The sequence below is a fragment of the Arvicanthis niloticus genome, chromosome 24, assembly GCF_011762505.2.
Source record: "Arvicanthis niloticus isolate mArvNil1 chromosome 24, mArvNil1.pat.X, whole genome shotgun sequence".
Lineage (NCBI taxonomy): Eukaryota > Metazoa > Chordata > Mammalia > Rodentia > Muridae > Arvicanthis > Arvicanthis niloticus.
In genome coordinates this window covers 38,744,074-38,768,284 of record NC_133432.1, presented here as the reverse complement: position 1 = coordinate 38,768,284, position 24,211 = coordinate 38,744,074, and the positions used below count along the sequence as shown (strand labels likewise).

The window sequence follows — 24,211 nt, the reverse complement described above, 5'->3', positions numbered from 1 at the left end:
CTCAATTAACCCCGTTCTAGTTTTAATTAACCTGAACTAGGTTTCATCAAGTTGAAAACAGAAATGAACCGACCTAGATAATCAAGACAGATATCTGTATACGTGTGTACACAGAAGCTTTTAAAGACACAAAGAGGCAAATGTTTACCAATGGATAAATACACCAACCAAAGTGGAATAAATATATCCATACACTGGAATATTATTCAGCCTTTAAAGAGAACAAAATTCTAGATCATGCTACTACATGGATTGACCTTGAGGTCATGGTGCTTGGCAAACTAAGCCTACCATAAAAGGATTTTACTCTTAGGAGGTCCAGAAAATGTCAGATCCATAAAGGAAAAAGGAAAGTGGTAGACACCAGGGGCCGAGAGAGCTCAGGAGACGTATTGAGAAATGGAGATGGCGCTTCAGTTTGGGAAATGAGAAAGTTCTGGAAAAGAGTGTCAATAATTGCACAACTATGTGAATGTGTTTCATGTTGCTTAACTATGCTCTAAAAAAAATAGCTAAGATGGTAAATTGTGGTTTATCTGTCTTCTCACACCCACCAGAATAGATAGATAAGATAGATAGATAGATAGATAGATAGATAGATAGATAGATAGATAGATAGATAGATAGACAGATAGGCAGGCATGCAGACAGACAGACAAATGATAGAGAGACAGACAAATGATAGATGATAATAGATAGATAGATAGATAGATAGATAGATAGATAGATAGATAGATAGATGTGCAAGCAGGCATGCAGACAGACGGATGACAGAGATAGATGACAGACAGACAGAAAGACAGACAGACAGACAGACAGACAGACAGACAGACAGATCCAGGTCTGGTGATGCAGACTTGTAATCCCAGCTACTAGGGAGATTAAAACCAAAGGATCATAAGCCCAGGGCCTGCCTGGGCAACTTAGTAAGACACTGTGTCAAGATGTCAATAAGATAGGAAGAAAAAGACAGTTGCCACACAAGTCTGGTTGCCTGAGTTCAAATTGCCAGAACCTGTATAAAAGTCAGATATGGTGCCACATGCCTGAAATCCCAGTGTTACTATGGCAAAATGAGGGGCAGAAATAGAATCACCTGAAATCCCACACGCAAACTAGCCTGGTGTACACAGCAGCAAGAGACAATAAAAGGGACTGCGCATCGAAGCAAGGTAGATGGCAAAAAACAGTTATCAAAAGTTGTCTTCTAATCTCCACATGTACACCTGAGTGTTCATGCTGGTGCACTCGCATGCGCACACACACACACACACTCAAAACCACAACAACAACAACAACAATGAAGAGGAGCAAAGGAGGCTAAAGGTGAGCCTCCCTGGTACCGCACTTGCCTGGGAAACCTCAAGACCTAAGGCTCAGTCATTAAGTTGAATTAGGAAGAATTACTTTAGAGTGTCATCAGTGCCCAATATACGATTAATAGACACTTGTTCACATATTTTCTGAAAAAGACCAGAGCCAACACACACTACATTCTATAAGACCGTGATATCTGCTTTCTATTTTATTTATTTTATACTTACTTATTTTTATGGATTTGGGTATTTTGCATCCATACATGTCTGTGCCTAGTGCCCTCAGAGGCTAGAGGAAGATGCTGGATCCTCAGAGGCTGGAGTTACAGACAGCTGTGAGGCACATTATGGGTGCTGAGAATCAAACCTGGTCCTCTGGATGAGCAGCCAGTGCTCTTAACCACTGAGCCATCTCTCTGGCCCAGACATCCACTTTCATGTTCTCCCACCTCATGACCAACTTCATAGACTCTAAAATCATCATCTGGGAGATGGGCCTCTGGACAGTCCTGTAGGGGATTCTCTTAATTACTGTAATTGATGTGGGAAGGCCCACTTGACTTGTAGACAGAGCCATTCCCTGGGTCCTAGACTATATACAACAAAGAGAAGGAACTGGGCACTAGCATCCACTGCTCTCTGCCTCCTGACCATGGACGTGATGTGATCAGCTGCTTTAAGCTCCTGTGTGATAGTGCCCTTGAACTCTTCTCCCTTAAGTTGCTTCTGTGGATGTATTTTCTCACAGCAACAGGTATAAAAACTGAAACACACCTCCATCTCAGGGAGGAGTCACACAACAAATGCAAAGTAAAGAAGGCAGGAGCTCTGGTGGGTGCCCTTCACAAAGCTGCTGAGATGACTCCCACAACGACATGAGTCAGAGGTGCACCTTGAGCATATGAAGGGAGCAATCCGTTATATAAATGTTGCCCACTTGGGTAGCACATGGTGAGTGCACCCCATATTGTGTGGCCAATTCAGAAGCTCAAGCTTTAGTCTGTGGTAGATTTAGATATGGTACGGGTGTGACCTCCCAAGTGGTCTTGTGTCTTGGCTCCCCTGTCCCCCAGGCTTGACAGGTGATAATCCTACTGAAGCTTCAAGTACCTGCACAAGACCTGCAAGTGATTGACCCCAGTGACATTCCATCATGAAGAAGCAGGGGTTAGCATGGCCTTGTACCTCCCGGAAAATCTATTATAGGCCTTTAATGGTTATCAGGAAGAGGGACTCATGATGTCCCACCTCTCTCTCTCTCTCTCTCTCTCTCTCTCTCTCTCTCTCTCTCTCTCTCTCTCTCTCTCTCTCTGAAGATAGCTCACAATTGCTAAGGGTAGGGACTCAGGAGAGCCCCTCCCTTCCCTGTGGATGGATGTATTACAGACAGTGGTTACTAGAGAGGCTTATGAGTCTCTGCCTTAGACAGCTAACACTTGTTGAAGGAGAGAGAAGCTCATGAGTCCCCACCCCTTTAAGCAGTTAAATGTTGCTGGGAGAGAGGGGACACAAAGTCCTACCCAACCCAGAGGATTGCTAGGCAGTTATCAATTAATAGGAGGAAGATCTCACAAGGCCCCGCCCCTCTCTGATGGAAAGCTGGAGTTGCTAGGAGAAACAGTTGCTAGGAGGAACCAGGAAAGAGAGTTTCCTCAGTGGTATGGATGGCTGCTGGTAGGTTGACCAAACTCAGGAAAGCAATAACAGTGCATCTCACTGGGCCCAGGCATAAAAGTAGGACTGTTTGAAAAGAGAAATGTGAACAGCAGGAGAGGAAAGGAGAGGACAATTGGGAGGACTATGATGCACAAGCATTATAATTATACCGAGAATGCCATGTGAAAAACATTACGTATTGTTAGCACACACTAATAACAAGAAATCGTTAAAACCAAAGAGCGTTCCTGCCTCACCAAGGCAGTAGCAACTCAGGCATGTCCTCTGCCAAGGCGCTTGGAACCATGAATGGCAAAGTTCATTTCTTGTTTGCACAATTATCTCCGGAAGGCTAAAGAAAGATCACTGGGGATCAGTCAGCAAAGTCAACAAAGATAAACAGTTAAGTTTGTATCAAGCTGGGGGTTGTTGTTGTTGCTGTTGTTGTTTTCCTTTTCAGGACAATGACATATTCAGTCACTTCTTCAAACAGCCATTCATACGGGAATTAAACGTGCAATTCACATCTCATATAAATGGAAAGAGTCCAAACAAATCTAAGCAACACAGACAGCTTGCTACACACGCCTCTGGTACTGACTCCAGGTGAAGCTATCAGGCCTGGGGATGTGGCTCACTGGACACAGTGCTGGCCTGGCATACAGAGGGCCCTAAGGTAGATGCTGTCACCACATAAAAGTGGGCATGGTGGCACTGAGTAGGTGGGGGCAAGATGAGCAAGAGCTCAAAATGAGCCTCAGCTACAGAGCCAGCAAAGTTTGAGGCCAGCATGGGCGACACGAGGCCCTGTCCCCAAAACAAACAAAAAAAAAAGTATGGGTCTAGGGAGGCTGGGTAAATGTTTATTTATTATTGTTGTTGCGGTCACTGTTACTGTTTGAATGATGTTGAATCCAGGGACTTGAGCATGGTAAGCAGGTACTCCACAACCATGCCAAGTCACCCAGGTTCATTATGTGGCCAAAGAAGGTCTACAAAATGGGATTCTCCTGCCTGAGCCTCCCAGCTGTCTAGGAAGATAGTCATAAGCAATATAAACTGTTGGAGGCATCATAAGTTCATCTATAATTCAGAAATAAAGGACAAGTTATAAAACAAAGAATATACAGATACCACAAGAAGACCTACAGAGTCAACTAACCTGGACTTGTGGGGGCTCAGAGACTGAACCACCAACCAAAGAGGATGCAGGGGCTGGACACAGACCCCCTACATGTTTGTAGTGTGCAGCTTGGTCATCATGTGGGTCCACTAACAATTGGAGCAGGTGCTGTCTCTGACTGTTGCCTGTCACTGGATTCCCTTCCCCTACCTGGACTGCCTGGTTGGGCCTCAGTGGGGGAGGATGTGCTTAGCCCTGCTGGAACTAGATGTTCCAGGGTGAGGTGAGACCCAAGGGGGGCTTTCCCTTCTCTAAGGAGAAGGGGAGGAGGGTAGTGGGAGGAAGGATTTGTAAGGGTGGGATTAGGAGAACAGGAGGAAGGGGTTGTTATTAGGATGTAAAGTGAAACAGTGTAAATTATGGAGGAAGAGTATACATGTTTAAAGACATAATAAATGGTGTGGGTTGGGGCGACTAGTGGACTGTAGTGTGTAGTTGTATGCATCCATTTGTGTGTGTAGCAGCCATGGGTAGTCTGCTCTTTCACTCTCCACTTTATTCCCATGAGAGGGAATCTCACTGAACCCAGAACTAAGCTGACAGTCAACAAGCTGTGGTCATCCTCCTGCTTCTGCTCCATATCAGAGATGGAGTTACAGAGATACACACGACCACACTTGGCTTTTTATGTGGGTGCTAGGGAATTGAACTCTGGTCCTCAAGTTTGCTCAGCAAGTGCTCTTAGCCACTGAATCGCCACTCCAGACACTGTATTTTAGGACTCTCCTTTAAACTGCAGGGCAGGTCGATTATGCTGCATGGATAGGCTTTACCAGTGAGCCACAACTTCAGGCTCCAATTTCCTTTTAATTGGGTAAAATAAAATAGCCAATAAGAAGTTCTCAAATGGGGGCCTGGAGAGATGGCGCATCAGTTAAGAATACTGGCTGCTCTTCCAGAGGTTCTGAGTTCAATTCCCAACAACCACAGGTGGCTCACAACCATCTGTAATGGGATCTGATGCCCTCTTCTGGCATGCGGGTGTACATGCAGATAGAGCACTCATACACAAAATTTTAAAAAGAAAAAAAAAATCCTAAAGGTAGTCTTGGTGATTTTGCTACTTTTCCTGTTGTTATGAGCAATTCTTTGACAAGAAGCAACTGAAGGGAGGAGGGGTTCATTTGTACTCACACCTTAAAGGGATGCAAACCACCATGGAGAAAAAAAGCATGGCAGCTGGCAACTACAGAACGTTAAAAGTGTGCAGCTAGGAACAGAACAAAGAGGACAGGAAGTGGTGTCAGGCCCCATCTCCAACACTCCACTTGCTTCAACCAGGCCCCACTTCCTAAAGGTTCCACAAACTTCTCAAAAGTAGATCCCATCTGTTTGAATACCCCAAGTGTTCAAACATGGACGCCCATCAGGGAAGTTGCATATTCAGATCACAGTAGTGACTGACACAGTTTGAAAATAGATTGACCCAAGCATTAGGATCCTCTGGAGACAGAACTGACTGAAGGGGTGGCTTGAGACCAACGTTGGGGGCCGACTTTTAGCAGAAAGCGGCTATCAGCTTTGCAGCCATCTTGAGCCATATACCCTGACATGAGACTTGTATTACAATAGCCTACAACAGCTGAGAACACTCCGGTAATCTTGGTTTAGATACTTTGGGTGTGTGAGATTAAAGGTGTGTGAGATTAAAGGTGTGTAACTTAAGAGTGTGACTTAGAAGTGTAGAGATCAGATTTAGAGACAAGACCTAAGGGCATGATTAAAGGCATGACCTGAAGTCGTGGCTTAGAAGTGAGACATACAGAAGGCTAGAGGCAGACAGAGAGAGAACAGATTACTTGACATTAGGTAGAAGACACTTGGCTCTAGTCAGAACAATTAGGACAGTACAGGAGAACAATTTGGAGAAACAGAGGAGAACAATTTGGAGTAACAGAGAATCTGACACTTAGAGGAAATATACTCTTTAGGGAGACTCTTTAGAGAGTACAGCTAGACTTGGGACTTGAACCAGGAAGAGAGACTGAAGAATAAATGGATTGAATCACACTCTGTCTGGTCTCCATTCTTCCAGTCCGTCCTCACTCTCTCTCTTGCTGAACCCAACCCTCGGACCGGAGCGGCAGCTTGGGCCGGGATACAGTGGCCGTCAAACTCGGGGCAGCCCGGGCCTCAACATTTTGCTCCGGCCGAAACATTTTTGGCCGCGGGGCTAGTGCGGTTCCCGACAGACCAAGAGTTCAAGACCAGAAAAGAAACCAACCGCACACCTTCCCGGCTTCATTTCTGTTGCTGGGATTAAGACCCTGACAAGAGCAACTTTATTTGGCTCACAGTTCCTGGGGAAATCAATGTGGCAGGATTCTGAAGCAGCTGGTCACAGCACATCCAACACAGGGACAAGCACACGCATGCTGTGCTTAGCTACCTCCTTTTCCATCCTTATGATACTACCCACGGCGCTAGGAACTAATGCAGTTAGGACAACACCCCCCAGGCCAACCCGGTGTAGACAATCCCTCAGCAAGACTCTCTTCCCAAGTGATTCTAGTTGTGTCAAGTTAGCAACGAAGACTAACAGATGCCATACCCCAAAATAAAAAGTAAATTAATAGTAAAATGTTTTAAACCTGATTCTCCACTCTCTGAAAGAAAAGCTATGGTATAAAATTATACAACCAAAGAAATGTGTGTGCCATGTCTCTTAGATGCTTTCTGACGTTTAAAATGTGGCCTCGAAAAGTCAAAGAAGATTAGCTCAGTGATTAAAGGGTGTGTCACCAAGACCCAAGTTCAATCCCCAGAACTCGTGGTTTTTTAGGTGGTGGGAGAAAGGGATAACAACTTGACACCAACGTATATACACATACCTACTTATACATATGCACGTATCCATACATTGTGGCACACACCTATGATCCTAGGGACGAAATCAGGAGGTAGAGGCTGGATGGTCAGGTATTCAAAGCCAGGCTCAACTGTGCAGCGAACTCAAGGCCAGCCAGGCCACATGAGACTATAACATATACATGTAATTATATACAAAGCTGGACCCGCCAAGCCCGGCTGCCTCATATGTATCTCTGGCTCACAGAAAAAAAAAAAAATGCAGTTTGAGGAAAGAGGACAGACCCTGTGGGCAGATGTCGGTAATATTGCAAAACCTGTTTTCTGCTCTTCAACGCTACTCTTAGTCAAAAACAATAAAAAGAACAGAAGGAACACGGCTTCCAGATGGCAGATGTAAAATCCCTTATTAGATTTCAAACAAAAACTACTACGGTCATACTTCTAACATGACACAGGCCCGTTAAATACAAAGATGAATCACAGTGCCCTTCTAAAGAAAAGTCTGTCTGACATCACCTCAAGTCATGCTGGCTTTTCAGCAAGTACACACTGAAGACCAGAAATAGCCAGGAAGGCCATGGGGGCAGGTGGCCTGACAGGTCACACTCAGCCCTGGGTGAAAACTCCCAAACCCAGACCATAAAACCACAAGCACAAGAAGAGAGAAAGAGAAAGTGGTTTTGTAAACACACGCCCTGGCAGCCCAACAAAGCCAGGCGTCTGGGTGGAGAATTCTTACTTCATTTACTGGAGAAAATTACTGTTTTCCCTTAGACGGCTGCATACTATGAATGTGCGTTCAGACATCACCTATGGCTCCTGCTGCTGCAGTATAGATCCTCTGAAACCAACTGAACAGTCGGGTACCAAAAAGCTACCTGCAATTCTTTAACACAGAACCTCTAGCTCATATATTGGGCCAGCACCACTCCTCCCTCTTCCCCCCCCCAAAAAAAAAAAAACCTTTAAAATTGCATACAGGAAGGGTTACACTGAAAATATGGCTCACTAGGGTACCTGCCTTCCTTGTAGGAGGACCTAGATTCCATCTCCAGCAGAATATAAAATTGGGCCTCTCGGTACATAGGAATAATCTCAGTACTCAGGAGGTAGAAGCAGGAAGATCAGTTTAAGGTCATCCTAGGCTATATTCAAGTCCTGGGCCAGCCTGAGCTAATAGAGAGAGTCTGAAAAATGCAAAGGCTAGGGATAAACCAGCAGTAGCGCACTGGCCTGGCAGGCAGGGGACCCGAGTCCCATCCACAGCACAGTTCTGGGTGTGTGGTACACACCTGTCATTCCTGTGCTGGGAAGGTTGAAGAGGAGGATCAGGAGTTCAAGGCTAACCTAGGATACATAAAAAAGTTCCATAACAGCGTGGGTTAACTGAGACTCTTTCTCAAATTAAAAATATAAAAACGTTTTAAAGCCCCATCAACTAGAAACTTTGATAACCCGTCACACTAATTGAGAATTACTTTGTTTTGTTTCGATATTTTATGAACTGTCGTCTCTTTTGTTTAACTTGTATTTTATAAATGAGTGTTCTGCTGCATGTACACCTGCATGCCAGAAGAGGGCATTAGATTCCTTTACAGATGGTTCTGAGTCACCAAGTGGGTTGCTGGGAATCGAACTCAGGACCTCTAAAAAAGTAGCCATTGCCCATAACTACTGAGCCATCTCTCCAGCCCCCGAGGAATTGTTTTAGTAACAATTTGACACAATCTACAGTTAGGAAGGAAGTCTCAATAGGGGACATTGGGTTAGTGTGTGTGTGTGTGTGTGTGTGTGTGTGTGTGTGTGTGTGCACATCTGGGGAGGGCATCGTAATTAATTTAATTGATGTGGAAAGATCTCACCCAAGGTGGACACCATCATTCCCTAAGCAGGAGGTCCTGAACTGTGCAGAGTGGAGCAAGCAAGCATCTCTCTCTGTTCTTCACTGCCAATGTGACCATCAGTTTTTTGAAGTTCCTGCCTTGACTTCCCCTCAGTAATGAGCTGTCACCCGGCATGCAAGTTAAGGTGAGTGCCTTTCTCTCTAGTTGATTTTTATCATCATATTTTATTGTAGCAACAAAAATGAAACTAAGAAACAGTGAAAGCTCTTTTTTTTTTTCCAATCCGAAAAATCAGTGACTCAAACTCACTCAACCAGAGAAGGTGCAATCAAAACAAGGAGCTGCCCATGCCTCCCCGCAGCCAGTCTAGTGTACATATCCACAAGTCAGTCAACTTTCACTGAACCTATTTCACTTGTAAGATAGCCTATGAAATGAGGGTGACATGGGGTAGCTGAGGAGACAAAACAAGACCATTCATATAGCATAACTGAAAGAGCTGTTTTTATTTCAATGGGGGACAAAAATAAATACATTAAAATACCATCAGGGACTCTTTAGACAACAAAGAAAACAAGAAGGTATATATCCAGGACCAACGAGGGCAGCAAAAGCCAAATCGAGAGTGAAGTTGTGGCCTTAAAAGCTTTGATTGCACTAAAAGAATGAAATTAGGCCTGGAGGTGTTGCTCAGTGAAGGACTGGGGCGTGGCTCTGGGGTAGAGCCTCTGACTGTCAAATGTTTAAACGAAATGAGATTGTTTTACTTGTTCACTTCACAATTTGGAATTTACTCCAAAAAAAAATTTTATATAAGTAATTCCTTCAAAAAATTTCACACTGAGGAAGATTTAAAAAGAACAAAGGTAAGAGCGTAGGTTAGAACAAACACAAAGTGAAAAGAATTATGTTCACAGCAAAAACTGCTAAATTATTTTAAAAAAAAACAGACTGATGAATAAGTCCAAGATCTTCAATACTTTCAGCTCTCAGTTAAATAAGGAGACTGCACACAACTCTGGCAATCTGGATAACATACTCTCAGTTCAGAATCCTCACTAATTCTAAGAAACTATGAATCACAAAAGTTGACCAAATGATGGTAAAAGAGCTTTAAAAGGCAAAACAGCAACAAAAAGATTTTAGCCTAAATTCACCAAACACCTTGTATAAATTTTGAGTAAATTTGTATATATGTATGTGTATATATATACAAATTTACTCAACATTTTCTTCCCACAAATATTTTAAACCATAAGATTCCCCCACGAAATTACTCAGTTGTTCGAGGAGGGATTAATTCTGATGCTAAAACTCTTTAAAAACCTTTAAAAATGGAAATGTGCCTAATTCACTTTAAGTGACTAGAAGATCAGATAACAAAACTTAACGAAGAGATTGCAAAATGAAACGAACCAAAAACACAGCCCGATTTCACTCATGAACAGAGATGGCAAAAACCCAAGACACAAAACAAAGCAAGCTTTGCCAATCAATGTTACCACCATGCCAAAAGAAAAGTTCAGCAAGCAAGTAGTACCCACAGTATAGCAAAGATGGCCCAGCACCAGAAAACTCCTCAAACATGCCTGTCAGGTGATAGATGCCATCGTTTAAAGACTTAATGAGTCTTGAAGTTCTCGATTTTGTTTCCAGCCTGGAGCTTGCCAAGTAGGCTAGCCCGGCTGGCCAGAAAGCCCAGTGATCCCTCTGGCCCTGCCTCTCCAGAGCTTAGACTGCAAGCATGTACCACCAAGTCCAGCTTTTAACATTGTCTAATGATTAGTGTTGGTTATCAACTTGACACAGTCTACGACAGTGGTTGTCAACCTTCCCAATGCTGTGACCATTTAATACAGTTCTTCATGTAATGGTTACCCTCCTGCAAGCCATAAAACTATTTTCATTGCTACATCATAACCTTAATTTTGCTACTGTTATGAATCTAATGTAAATATCTGTGTTTTCTGATGGTCTGAGGGGGCCACTGAGAAAGGGGTTGCAACCCACAGGTTGGGAGCCACTGGTCTAGAATCACCTAGGAAGGGCGTCTCAGTGAAAGAGTGTCTAGTTGGCCTGTTAGTCTGTACACAGGATATTTGTTCTGATTATACATTAAGTGGGAAGACTCTACCACTGTGGGAGGTATCATCCTGTAGGCCCAGATCCTGGACTGTACAACACTGGAGAAAATAAACTAATAAGCACAAGCATATATGTGTTAATTCATTGTTCTCTGTTCTTGACCGTGGATGGGATGTGACTGACTCTAAGTTCCTACTGCTGTGACTTCTCAGTGACTAAGAGGTTCACGTTGCCTGAACTAGGAGCCAAATTAACCCTTTCTCCTTAAGTTGCTTTTTGTCAGTTATTTCATCACAGCAATGACCAAAAAAAAACCAAAGATACATAGATTCTGGGAGTCCAATTCAGGTCCTCCTTCCTGACTGGGATAGTTCCCAGTCGCAAAGATTTCTGTGAATGGCTATCAGGAGGTCGAGTAGGCTGAGGACTTTCTCCATCGGCCCTTCACCATCGGCACCCTATGTCTTGTCCACACCCATTCTGCTTTGCTGAACCTTTTCCTCAGAGGAAGAAACCAAAAAGGAACTAAAGCATTCTTGGTTCCTGGTCAACCATAGAGGGACACACTCAGCCCTGGCCAGCCGCTGCCCCTTCCTGGTTCCTCCTCTCACTAGAAGAGTGTCTTTGTTGAGCCTAGTCTTCTCAAGTCACTCCTTCCTCTTCTCCAGGACTGTCAGGGGCACACCACAGAACAAACAGTGCTGTACTTTATATTAGGGGCTATGTAGTTACTTTACTCATGAAAGAGAGAGAAATCCTGACAAATGCAGTATACAGGACTTATTCTGGCTCACAGTTACAGGGTACAGCCCATCACAACAGGGAAGCCATGACGGCAGGCTCAGGGAGCGGCGGATGAATGCTAGTATCCAACTTTCTTTCTTGGTACATTGTCCAGGACCCAAACACAGGGAATGATTCTCTCTCTCTTCCCACCTCAGTTGACACAATCTAAGGATGTCACCATAAACACACCCAGAGATTTACGTCCTAGGTGACTCTAGATCCTGTTGGGTTGACAGTACTAACCAACACAAGGCCAGTTTTCAAACTAAGCAGAATGGAAACTAATAAATATTTTTACATGACCTAAAGCGGAGCTATCAGGGCCAGGGGATGAATCAGCAGGTAAAGTATTTCTGATAAGCTGAGTTCAACCCCTAGAACCCACACAAAACCCAGGTGTGGTGACCTGTGGCCTGTAATCCAGATGCTGGGGGTTGGGGTGAAGCAGAACCAAGGCTGGGGCTATAGCTCAGTGGTATATTTGTCTAGCATGCCCAAGACCCTAGATTTGAACTTCAGCCCTACAAAAGTTAGTTACTTATTACTTAAAGGTAAAGGAATGACACAAATGAGCTCTGGAACACAGGTGTTTGCAGAAGCCCTATTTCAAATAACGGAAGGGAGGAAACACCACAAATGTCGGTCAAGTGGTAAAACTGGTGAAATCATATGATTACTCAGCCACAAAAAAAAAAAAAAAAATCAAGACTTAATGAAATTACTATGAGTGAAATTTCAGAACATTGTACTCAGAAAAAGGAAAGCAAGAAAGCATAGTGAGCTACATATTATCTGATTCTGTGGATAAGAAATGTCCAGAGCAGGTGAGTCTACACAGCTGGAAAGCTGCTTGCTCCTTGCCAGGAGCTCTGGGAATCAGGACTGAGAAGTAAGTAATAATGGACACAGGATTTCTTTTAGGGGGTGTTAAGAATGTTCCAGAACCAGAGCATGGGGACAGTGACGTTATATTTTCAATGTACATACAAAATATATTTTACCACATCAGAACACAGTGTTTTAGCCAGGAATGTTAGTCTCCCAACACTCAGAAGACCGAGGCAGGAGGATTGCCAAGAGTTTGAGTAAATCTAGGACTATGTAGTGAGACTTTAATCTCAAAAAAAAAAAAAAATCCAACATCCATGTCCCCTCCATTTAGTGAAAGTTCTGGCCGGCACAGGGAGAATGAGAGAAACACACAGAGCACACCACAGCAGAATCAATGTCCCTGGCACCTCCCTGGGGTACGTCAGGTGTTCTGTGACAAAGAACAGATTTCAATTCCCACAAGGATCTGGTGACAGGATAGGAAATAACTGGTCAATGAATTTCATCACACCAAAGAAAAACCAGTTAGACCAGTTACCAAGTCACCAGGCAAGTCAGCCAGAACCACCTCTTCATAAGTATGCATTGCCCTCTATCCAGCGTCTTCCATAAACAACTGGGGCAATTAACTCTCTCATGAGAAAAACAGAAAAAAATGAAGCTTTCCATTGATATTCCTAAAAGTCTTCCAGAAAACTGGACACTTGTCAGATAAGTTTTCATATTCCTCATTAAAGATTTGAACACTCGGGACAGGGGAGATGGCTCAGTGGGCAGAGTGCTGGCTGGCCTGCAGGCTTGAGGGCCTGGAAGTAGAGGAGGGAGGCTCTGGGGCTTGCTGGCCAGCCAGGAGAACTATTCAGTAAGAGAGCGGTCTCAAAAAATAGCGTGGGTGAGGCAACAAGATGACCCAGCAGGGAAAGGCATTTACCACCAAGACTACCTAATCATCTAGTTTTGGAAACTGAGGACACACATGGTGGAAGGAAGAGAACCAACTCCCCTAAGTTGTCTTCTGAGCTCTACAAGCACAGTCTGGCACACGTGCACTCGCCCTCACACGTTCATTCATTCATTCATTCATTCTTTTTCTCTCTCTCTCTCTCTCTCTCTCTCTCTCTCTCTCTCTCTCTCTCTCACACACACACACACACACACACATGATAGATGACAGATAGATAGATAGATAATGATTGAATTTATAATTAAATAAGTTAGTTTAACAACTAATAATAAAACATAACAATATACTGTAGTAAACATTATGTAAATGTGTTCTGTCTCTCTCCCTTCCTCCTTTCATCATCTCTCTCAAAATACTTTTTAACCCTTCAGCGCCTCACTTAAAGGAGGCTCTCAACCTGTGGGTCACATGTCTGATATCCTGCTTATTAGATACTTACATTACGATTCATAACTTTAGCAAAATTACAGTTATCAAGTAGGCAATAAAATAATGTTATGGTTGGAGGTCACCGCACCATGAGGAACTGTATTCAAGGGTCGCAGGGTTAGGAAGGCTGAGCATCACCGACTTAAACCCTTTGCACTTCTCTCTGGAGTGTGAGACTTGTGGGCATGCCTGTTTAAGCCCTTGATATTAGTAAGATGAGAACTGCTTGAACATGAACACTGTGAAACGGCAGCCGTCCAAGTAGCCAAGATGGCCATCCGCTGACTAACAGGAGCATGGCATATACCTATAGAAACACTGGACAAAGTCACAACCGTATCACAGAAGGCACAGTGCAAAGCTTTATCAATCCATTTAAAATGGTACTTTGAAAGTGTGAATTCGCCGGGTGGTGGTGGCACACGCCTTTAATCCCAGCACTTGGGAGGCAGAGGCAGGCGGATTTCTGAGTTCAAGGCCAGCCTGGTCTACAGAGTGAGTTCCAGGACAGCCAGGGCTACACAGAGAAACCCTGTCTCGAAAAACCAAAACAAACAAAAAAAGTGTGAATTCTAGGGGTTTGGCAATTATCTAATTATTATCATGTATGCACTCATCTGTATGGTGGTATACATGTGTGTGCTTGCATGAGGAAGGAAAAGTCTATGCATAATGCACAATCCTGAGGGAAGTGGATGCTGTGTCCTCTAAAGAGTAATGCAACTGGTGGTCCAGAGCTTTTTAGGTTTTCCCTTGGCTCTCTAGTCCACTTCCGTTGTCCAGAATGCTCTCCCCATCTTTATAAATTGGCTCTGTTTCTGCTTCTCACATGTCTCTGATCTAAGTCACTGCACTCAAAATACAAAGGGGAATTTGGATACTTTAGCAGGTACATGAGGACTCTGATTTGCCCCTGGGAAAAACTTCTCTCCCCACAAATGAGTACAGACTTCCCTCCCATCATCCCTGCCTGCATTTAGACCAACCCACCCAATCCCAGGCCAGAAATCACAAGCTCTAGAAAATTCCAGGCCCAAAAAACTGTCTTGATTTCTACCAAGACTTTGCTCCCACCACACACCTTCCTCTGGGTCATAGCTTTGCAATTTTCTGTCCCCAACTTCCAGTATTCTCACAAACTTTCCAAAAGTAGTATCTTCATCCCTTCAACCATCTGTCTTCTCCACTGTCTCCTCCTCATCCCTGCTGTGATCTGTCAACTTGATACAAACCTAGATATAACTGGGAAGACAAAACCTAATTAAGAAAATACCTCCACCAGATTAGCCTGGAGGCAATTCTTTAGTATAGTCTTTACTAATGATGGATGTGGGAGGGCCCAGCTCTCTTCTCCGTAGATCGTGCCAATCCCTAGACTGGTGGCCTTCGGTTCTATAAGAAAGCAGGCTGAGAAAGCCATGGGGAGCAAGCCAGTAAGCAGCGGTTCTTCCATGAACTCTGCCTCCGGGTTTCTGCCCTGTGTTCCTGCCCTGATCTCACTAGATAACGGACTATAAACTATAAAAGGAAATAAACCTTTTCCTCTCCAAGTTGCTTTTGGTCGGGGTGTTTATCACAGCAATTCAAAGCTAAGACATACCCCAACTCACACTATCCAAGACTCCTCCTCAAGAGTTCCCATAAAGACCTCACCCAAAGATTCAACACCCATCGCTTCTTTAGGCTCAGGTGGGGACAAAAAGAAATAACACTTCCTCCCCCCGCCCCTATTCTGTGAGCTAATCCCTAAGCCACCCACGCCTTTCTCCCATTCACTAGTCTTTCCCAGGGAATTTTATAACATGTGAATGAGGTCATTGAAGCCATAAACAGTTAATGAACTGTTCTCTTGGACATCAAAACACAATAAAAGCTGGCACTCAGAACACAAATGCCCCGTACAGGGAAGGAAGGCAGAAACAGCCACAGGAAGGGAGAGAGTTTCTTCTTCCTTCCTTCTTTCCTTCCTTCCTTTCCTCCTCTCTTTTCTCCTCCCTCCCTTCCTTCTTCCTTTCTCTCCTTTCCTTCCTTCTTTAGAATAGAATGTCTCTCTTTCTTCATTCTGTCTCTTTCTCCTTCCTTCTCTCTTCCATTCCTTCTTTCTTTTTTTCTGGGGTCCAGGGTTTCACTCTATAATTTGGGATGGCCTCACATTTGCCATCCTCCTGCCTCAGTCTTCCTAGAACTGGAACTGCAGGTGATGCTGATTGGCTTATGCCACAAATAGCATCAAGACTCTCCAATAGGTCTCTAGCAAGCACACAGATACCTCACTAAATCACGTACATGGAGAGCTACCCGGAGTGGAGAGTGGAAGACTTTCAACATGGTAATAGTTAATATTAAACAAAACATCATCTTATGTGTTTCTAAGTGTAAGGCATTTTTTAAAAAAAGGAATGTGGAAATCACCTCAGAGCCTCCTGCCTAGAGTCTCCCAGTGAAGGGCTGGGAGCTCTGCTGGGCAGCACAGTCCTCAAGTGCACAGGCTTCGGGGTCAATCCTCATCAACACCACCGTCACTCCCCAGTACCTCTGAACATTAGGAATATTTTCTCCACTCACAAATTTTCTCACAAAAAATTGTGAGAAGGCTCACAAATGAAACTGACAAAGGATTAACAGGCTTCAAAGAAGAGAATTACAGATAGATTCCCCAAAGCCCTCAGACAAGGAAAGTAGAAAGCAGAGAAACCCTGAATGATAAGTAAACATGTTTTCAAAGGCTCTGCCCTGAAATCAAACACATACAAAGATAAACTACAGGCTTCTCACCCACCCCAGGATTTTGTGAAAGACTTTTTTAAACAACACTCAAAGTCTCCACACAAGACTAGGAGTCCAGTCCACAGGTCCAGCACTTCTGGAAAACCATTTGGCACTCCAAATCAGGAGCCTCTGACCCAGAAATTTCATTTCTGGAAAACAAGCCTAAAAGAAACACACATGGAGTTGGAGCTATGTTACAGCAGCTAAGAGCACTTGCGCTTCTTACAGAAGATCCAGGTTCAATTTCCAAAACCCACAAGGCACTTCAGAAACATTAGTAGCTATAATTCCAGGGTATCCAACACCTTCTCCTGGCATCTAAGGGCATACATGGAGTGCACAGACATTCATGCAGGCAGAACACCCATACACAGAAAATAAAAACTATTACAAATAAATAAAGCTTAAACCTCAAAACAACCAAATTTTTTTCAAAACACAAACAAACAAAACCCTGAAATAACCCAAGTAAGTAAGTGCCTTATAACTCAAAAGGCTAAAGATATGAAGGCAGCAGACCCACAAAGGGAGTAGAGAGATGGCTCAGTGGGTAAAGACGCTTGCCACCAGTCAGACTATCTCAGTTTGATCCTCTAGACCCACACGTGTGGAAGGAGAGTTGTTCTCTAACATCCATGCTGGTCTTGGCATACACATATTTGCACTTATAAATACATAGACACACACATACACACATATGCATGTGCACATACACACAGAGATTGATGATGATGAAGAAAGAAAGATAGATAGATAGATAGATAGACAGATAGATAGCTGAAGTTTTACATTTCTTTTTCTGAGTATCTCTTAAAAATTGACTTCTATAATCATATAAGAAAAACACACTAAGCCAAACCCATACTCTTGCATAGTCTACTCCTCAACCAAGCAGAGGACCACAGAAACCTTCACTATCCAGCACAGAGGGTGGCAAACAGCTCTCCCCCAAAAAAATCTAGCCCCTATTTATTTTTCCCATAGAATTTTTTTTACATATGAGCCACATATGTAAAAAACACACATCTTGACACTTAACTATGGCTACTTGCCTACTCCAGTGGCCAAGTTACAGTGCACTCATTCATCTCTTCCCACAGTCTCAGTAACCCACAGTTAACTGTACAATATCAAGTGGGTATACCTCACCGATAAGGGAGATGCAGGTATTTTTAATGGAGATTCTAGGGTTTGGACCCTACAGCCTTCATCACCTAAACTTTTACAGGAGTCTATTACTCATGGGTCTACCAACCGTGGAGGAATCTTAAAAAGGCACTGCCTTCAGCATACCTTTCTGGCAATGACTGTGTGTCCAGCACCGTTCCACAAACTGCCCATTGATGACAGTGGCGGGGCAGTTGGTCTTGCCCTTGGCGGTGCCTGGACAGACATCCCCACATTCCTCGTTGTCATCTTTGTTCAGTACGATGTAGTTGTCCTCCACAGAGTCCAGGATGCGGGACCAGTCAATAGTGGCCAGGTAGCAAAGCTCGTTGTTCTTCTCGATGCGGACAGAGCCCCGGGTGATGTTCATGAGGTTGTAAAGCCCCAGCTCCTTCAGGTGGACCATCTCGAAGATGACCAGGGCATAGTTGAAGAAGAGACGGGAGCCTCGGATGACTGTGAGGTTTGGGAAGAGGTCTTTTAGACTTTCCAGGCCATAGACACGGAAAAGAAGCAGGTAGTCTGTGATCATGATGAGTTTGGGGAAACTGAGGTCTCGGAAATCTTCGGGTCTGGTCTTGAACATCAGGAGGATCTGCAGATGGCCCTCAATGACTGAGCAGTTCTCCAACTCATGCAGCCTGGTCAGGTTGTTCCGGATGTCCATACCAGGGCACACTAGAGGGCAGAAAATGAAAGCAAAGTAAAGTAGGTGAGCCAGAGACTCTAGAACAGCTCATGGAACTAGAGCCTAGAGTTGGGGAGACAACAAAGTGTTTGTTGTACAGGTATAAGGGCCTGACATCTATACCCAGAACCCATGTAATAAGCTGGTGCAGCGGAATATGTCTGTAAGGGCTGGGAGCATTCAGAGACAGAGGGATCCCCAGGCCTCACCGGGCTACTTCTATCAGTGAACTCCAGGCCAAAAAGAAACCCTGTCTCAAGAAACAAGATGAAGAACACCTAAGGAACAACTGACCCTTGAAATTGGTCTTGGCCTCTAAAACACACACACACACACACACACACACACACACACACACACACACACACACAGGGGTATATACCCCAGAGCACTCTAGGTCAGCATATCATAAACACTCCTGCACGTTTACTCTCTCTGCTGCTCTACTCACAATGGCTGAGGAAATGCCTGCCAATAGACAAACAGATAAAATGTGGCACACACTGTATATAGACATCTTCACAATAACCAAGTTATGAGATAAGCAGTCAATGGATGGAAGCTAGATTATGTCTCAGCTAGCAGTTGTCTAGCGTGCATAAAGCCCCTCAGTTTCATCCTCAGCATGCACAGGACATGGTAGCACACACCTATAATCCCAGCATTTAGGAGGTAGAGACAGAAGGGTCAGAAGTTCAAAGTCATCCTTGGCTATACAGAGAGTCAAGGGGCCTGCCTGGGCTATTTGAGACCCTGTCTCAAGAAAGTAGTAATAGTAACAGATAAGAACAAAAATGTGGGATATAGAAACAATGGGGTATTGGCCAGGAAGAATGAAATAATTAGATATTTTATATATGCATTGTATATGTGCATGGCAGGAGCAGAAAAAAAGACCAGGTGGGGTAAAGAAAGATACTAATGGGTGAGCAGAGAGCCAAGTGCAGATGGTGATGAACAAGGTACAATCACAGACATATAAGATGACATGACTTGGAACCCATTCTTCAATAAGTCAACCAAAAAACTTTTTGAAGAAAAAGAACCAGGACTCTGTCTCAATCTTCCTGGTTGTCAACAGTATGTAAAAGCTCCCCTTCCTTAATATTCTCACCAGTGTTTGTTATTTCTTATCTTTATGATAGCAGCCATGGTCCTGTGGATGAATAGGTAATGATATATGGTGTGCTAGGCATGGTGGCCACTTATAACTCCAATGATCAAGAGGCTGAGGCAGGAGGATTATGAGTTTAAAGATTCATTCAGCTGTAGAGCCCCTGCCTAGAATTCCCCAGTGAGGAGATGGGGCAATGGCTCAGAGGTAGAGGCCCTTGCCTACTATGCAGAAGGCCCTCTGCCCAATCCAAGATGGGGAAAGCTACAATTAGGGCCAGTACCAGCTTTGTGGTCACCCACTGTGGGCTCTGCATTTCAAATTCCTAAGCCAGCCCCATGAATGGCTCTCCCTGTAAAGCAACCATGCCTAAATAATTCCTTTCAGAAAGCAAAGAACATAATTCCTTTGGCAGGCCTAGTTCGAAGCCTAACATAATCATCGGCCTATCTATGAGGCAATCGGCTCGGCGGGATTACTGAGGGTTGAGTAAGATGTCAAGAGCAGAGGAAAGAGCAGCCGACCCCAGCTCAGCGCCCGGAGTCTCAGCATGGACGTTCTTCAGCGACTGACAGGAAAAAAACATGCTCACATCAGAACAGGCAAGGAAAAACCAAATGTATTGGTTTTGTGTTTACCCACCTCCCTGGCTGACTCTGCTTCCTTGGCCTGTCCTCCAGGCTACCAATTAAAGTCTAATTCCCTTTTACCTAGGTGTGGTAAGCGCTTCCCAGGAAATGTAATCTCCATGTCTTTGCCCAAACACAAAAGGAGTGCTGATTCTCCTAAGGATGGTGTGCCTCCCAATTCTGCACAATCCACCACGGCTTCCTTCCCACAGCCCTGTACGCTCCATAATCACAGTCTTCAATATTCCTAAAAAACCTCCATCCCTTAAGCCATGTGTGCTGATTAGCTTTGTCAACTTGACACAAGCTTGAGTCATCTGGCAAGAGGCAACCTCAATTTAGAAACTGCCTTCATCCGACCGCCTGGAGGCCAAGTCTGTGGGATCCTTTCTGGATTGATGATTACTGTGGGTGTTGCCACCCCCAGGCAGGTGGTCCTGGATTGTCTTAGAATGCAAGCCAGGAGAAGCAAGCCTTGGAGAAGAGTCCCTCCATCGCCTCTGCTTCAGCTCCTACCTCCAGGTTTCACCTTGAAGTTCATGCTCTGACTTCCCTTCACGACAGACTGTAATCTGTAAAATGAAATATACCCTCTCCTTCCCAGGAAACAAACATCAAGCTAAACAGTTACTCTCTCAAACAATTACAAAACTCCTTGTCCCCAAGGTCACACGACCTGTCGGGAGAAAAAAAAAAGATGGATTCAAGATAAGAGCTCAGGCTTTGGATGGTATGCAGTAGGTATACCTGTGTTGGTGTTTACCACACCCCAAATACGGAAGATACATCTCTGGACGAGATGTGTACCTGCAACCTACACCCACACCTCCAGCAAAGGAAAAACAGTGTCATTCCTCCTCAGATGCCTCCTACTATCTTTTTGAGACAGTTTCTCTCTGCCTTGGAACTCACTGAGTAGGCTAAGCCTCCAGGTGGGTGAGCCCCAGGGATCCTTCTTTCTCTACCACTCCAGCTAGATTACAAGCATGAGCCACCACTATTGGATGGATGACAGGTCGACTCACAGAGACTACAGCAGCATGCTCAGGGCCTACACAGGGTCAACTCAGGCTGAGTTCCAGCACTAAGAGAGGGCAATGCACATGGGCTCCCACCTTTAACCAGGAAGCTAACAGCAATTGATACCTAGTGGCAAAGGGAAAATTAATTATCTTCAGTGGATTCTCACTGGGTATATCAACCACACTTCAGGGTAGACCCCATGACCAAGAGTAATAGTTGGCCAACATAAAATGATCTCAATGCTATTTTGTAGACTTTTTTTTTTTGGTCTCATTTTGCTTTGTTTAGGCATTTTCTTTTTGTCTTATTGATCTTTAGTTTGTTTATTTTGATTTTGATTTTTTGTGGTTTTGTAGATTTGGGGGGCACTGACTTATGTTCTGGGGTTAAGGTAGCCGCCTGCAGAGGGCGAGCCCTAGTCTCTCCCGGTTCGAGTCCCGCTTTCACGGTGTGACTCCGCCCAAGTTTAATGGAAAAAAAAGAAAAAAAAAATGTTTAGAAAGAAAAAAGTGACCTTTAGGGTCCACATGTATGCATGCAAGTACACAAAGAACTTGCATGCAACTGTCCAAGAGAGGATTTTTCTTTCTAGCCAAAGACTGGATACCACCCAAATGTCACCAAGGAACTGTGGCATATTCATACAAAAGGAATATTAATCAGCAATAAACATAAATAAAGTTCTGATGGGCACTACCATGCAGATGGACATTGAAATACATAATACATTCGGTGAAAGAACTGGACCCACAGTTCTTTCGCCAAAGTGTGTGGCTCCATTTATTTAAAGTATCCAGAAGAGGCAAACCCTAGAGAATCAGGACATAGACTGGTGGTTGCTGGAAGCCAAGGAGTGGGGCTGAAGGCGCCAGTGATTCTTTAAAGGATAAGAAAAATGTTTTAACACCAAATGCAGGGACTGCTGCACAATCCCTCGAATACATTCAAAACTACTGAATTCTGTACTTGCGCTGGAAGAATCATATAGCATGTAAACCACCGGCTCACTTAAGTTACTATAAATAAAGATTAAAAGGATCTAATTGCAGGGGCAATAAAGAAGCACTTTGCTTTTCTAATCTCCCAATGAATCTAACTCTTAACTCATTGAAGCCTGATGTGTCCTGCTAGTTGAAAACAATAGAACAATTTACTGCTGGAACAGGGAGAAAAAAAAAAACAAAAAAAAAAAAAAAAAAAAAACAGAAGATGGAATTGGCACCAGAAATTCTCGTAGGAATTCTAGCCGCTTTGCTTCAGCCCCATGCCTGTGGGTGGGAATGAGGGATACTTCAAGGTTTAAATAAGGGGCCTGCAGAGATGGCTCAGCAGTTAGGAGGAGCACTGGCTGCTCTTGCAGAGAGGACCTAGTTTGAATCCCAGCACCCACATGGCACTTCACAAACATTTGTAACTCCAGAAGATCTAACGTCTTCTTCTAACCTCCACAGGCACGAGGCGCACACTTGATATACAGACATACATGCAGGCAAAAATACTCACACACATAAAACAAAAAATAAATCAAATCTAAGTAAGAAGTATCTGATTTAAAAGGAGGTGCATAAAGCAGCAAGCGTTCCGGAAGGTCCTCTCAGCAGCAAAAATTCTCCCAGCCGTTGGCCCACCACTTGCTCATGCCCACTTCTCTACCCCCTGGTTTTCTTGTTGTTGTTTTCCTTTGTGTTTCAATCCTTTGAAACTAGGTCTTATTCTATAATCCAGGCTAGCCTTGAACTTAAAAACCTCCTAGCTCAACCTCAGAGCTAGGATGACAGTTACACTGTCACACCCCAATGAAGTTTTCTTCCTTCCTTCCTTCCTTCCTTCCTTCCTTCCTTCCTTCCTTTCCTTCTTTCTTAATTTTGTTTCTGTTGTCAATGATGATACTACTGAGATAGTCTCATGAAACCCAGGCTGGCTTCAAATGTTCTACAAACTCAAGGATGACCTTAAACTCCTGATCCTAGCATACAGAGATGTCTTGCATGGCATCCTCAGCACCACACCAGCTGGGTATAGTGGTACATGCAGCTCATCCCAGCACTCAGGAGGTGGGGGCAGGAGGGACAGGGCTACAAGTGCTCAGGGGTTCCTGCCACACAGAGATCCAGACAAGACTGAGCCACATGAGACCCAGTGTCAAAAATAACTAAGCAAATAAACACATACCTAAGGACTAGTGAAATGGCTCAGTGGGTAACATGCTCACAGCATAGGCATAACTACTCCGTGTAAACATAAGAGCCAGGCATGGCAGCACATTCCTGTGGCCCCAGCACTGGGAAGACAGAGACAGGCAGGTCACAGGGTTCACTGGGCTGTCAAACTTAATCAAACACAGCTTTAACCTCATCCCAACAAGTAAGATGGAAACTGGCTTTAAAGGGGATGTCCTGATGTCAACCTCTGGCCTCTACACACACCCACATGTCCTCCAAGACTCACACATACATAGACTGCCCACACATTGAAAGAAGAAAGAAAGCCTGAAGAGACGGCTTGGCGGTTAAGAACTTGTACTGGTCTTCCGGAGGACCCAGCATTGGCTCACAACTCAGCTGCAAGGGGAAACCTAACACCTCTGGCCTCCAAGGGCACCCGCACTCAGTCACATACCCACAAACACATTGTATAGGCATGGCATGTTTAAGAGGAAGGTTGCTATGGTAGAGGAGAGAGAGAGAACAGCCAGAAGTATCTGGAAGAATCCAGAGCAGGGAGAGAAAGCAGTAGACTGAACATGGCCAACACATTGGACCTGGCCCTGAGAGAAGTAGAAGCAAGGGGCGGGGGGGGGGCGGACACACGGAAGAGTGTGAGAGGGAAACAAAGAGTGTGGGCAAAAGAGAAGACCAAGACACGCTCAGGGCATGGGTTATAAGGGGTAGCTGGAGGAGGAAAGCTCATGAACGG

At 44.3% G+C, this 24,211-nt stretch overlaps 1 protein-coding gene across 3 annotated transcripts in view; it reads right to left on the bottom strand.

Moving 5' to 3' along the window:
• The window catches only part of Insr (insulin receptor), a 126,236-nt gene that overhangs the window by 88,654 nt on the left and 13,371 nt on the right, over nucleotides 1-24,211 (bottom strand). For all 3 annotated transcript variants that reach the window (XM_076923818.1, XM_076923819.1, XM_076923820.1), the window contains exon 2: nucleotides 17,968-18,519. In XM_076923818.1, the coding sequence (XP_076779933.1) occupies nucleotides 17,968-18,519 (552 nt within the window). The remainder of the gene's footprint in view (nucleotides 1-17,967; nucleotides 18,520-24,211) is intronic.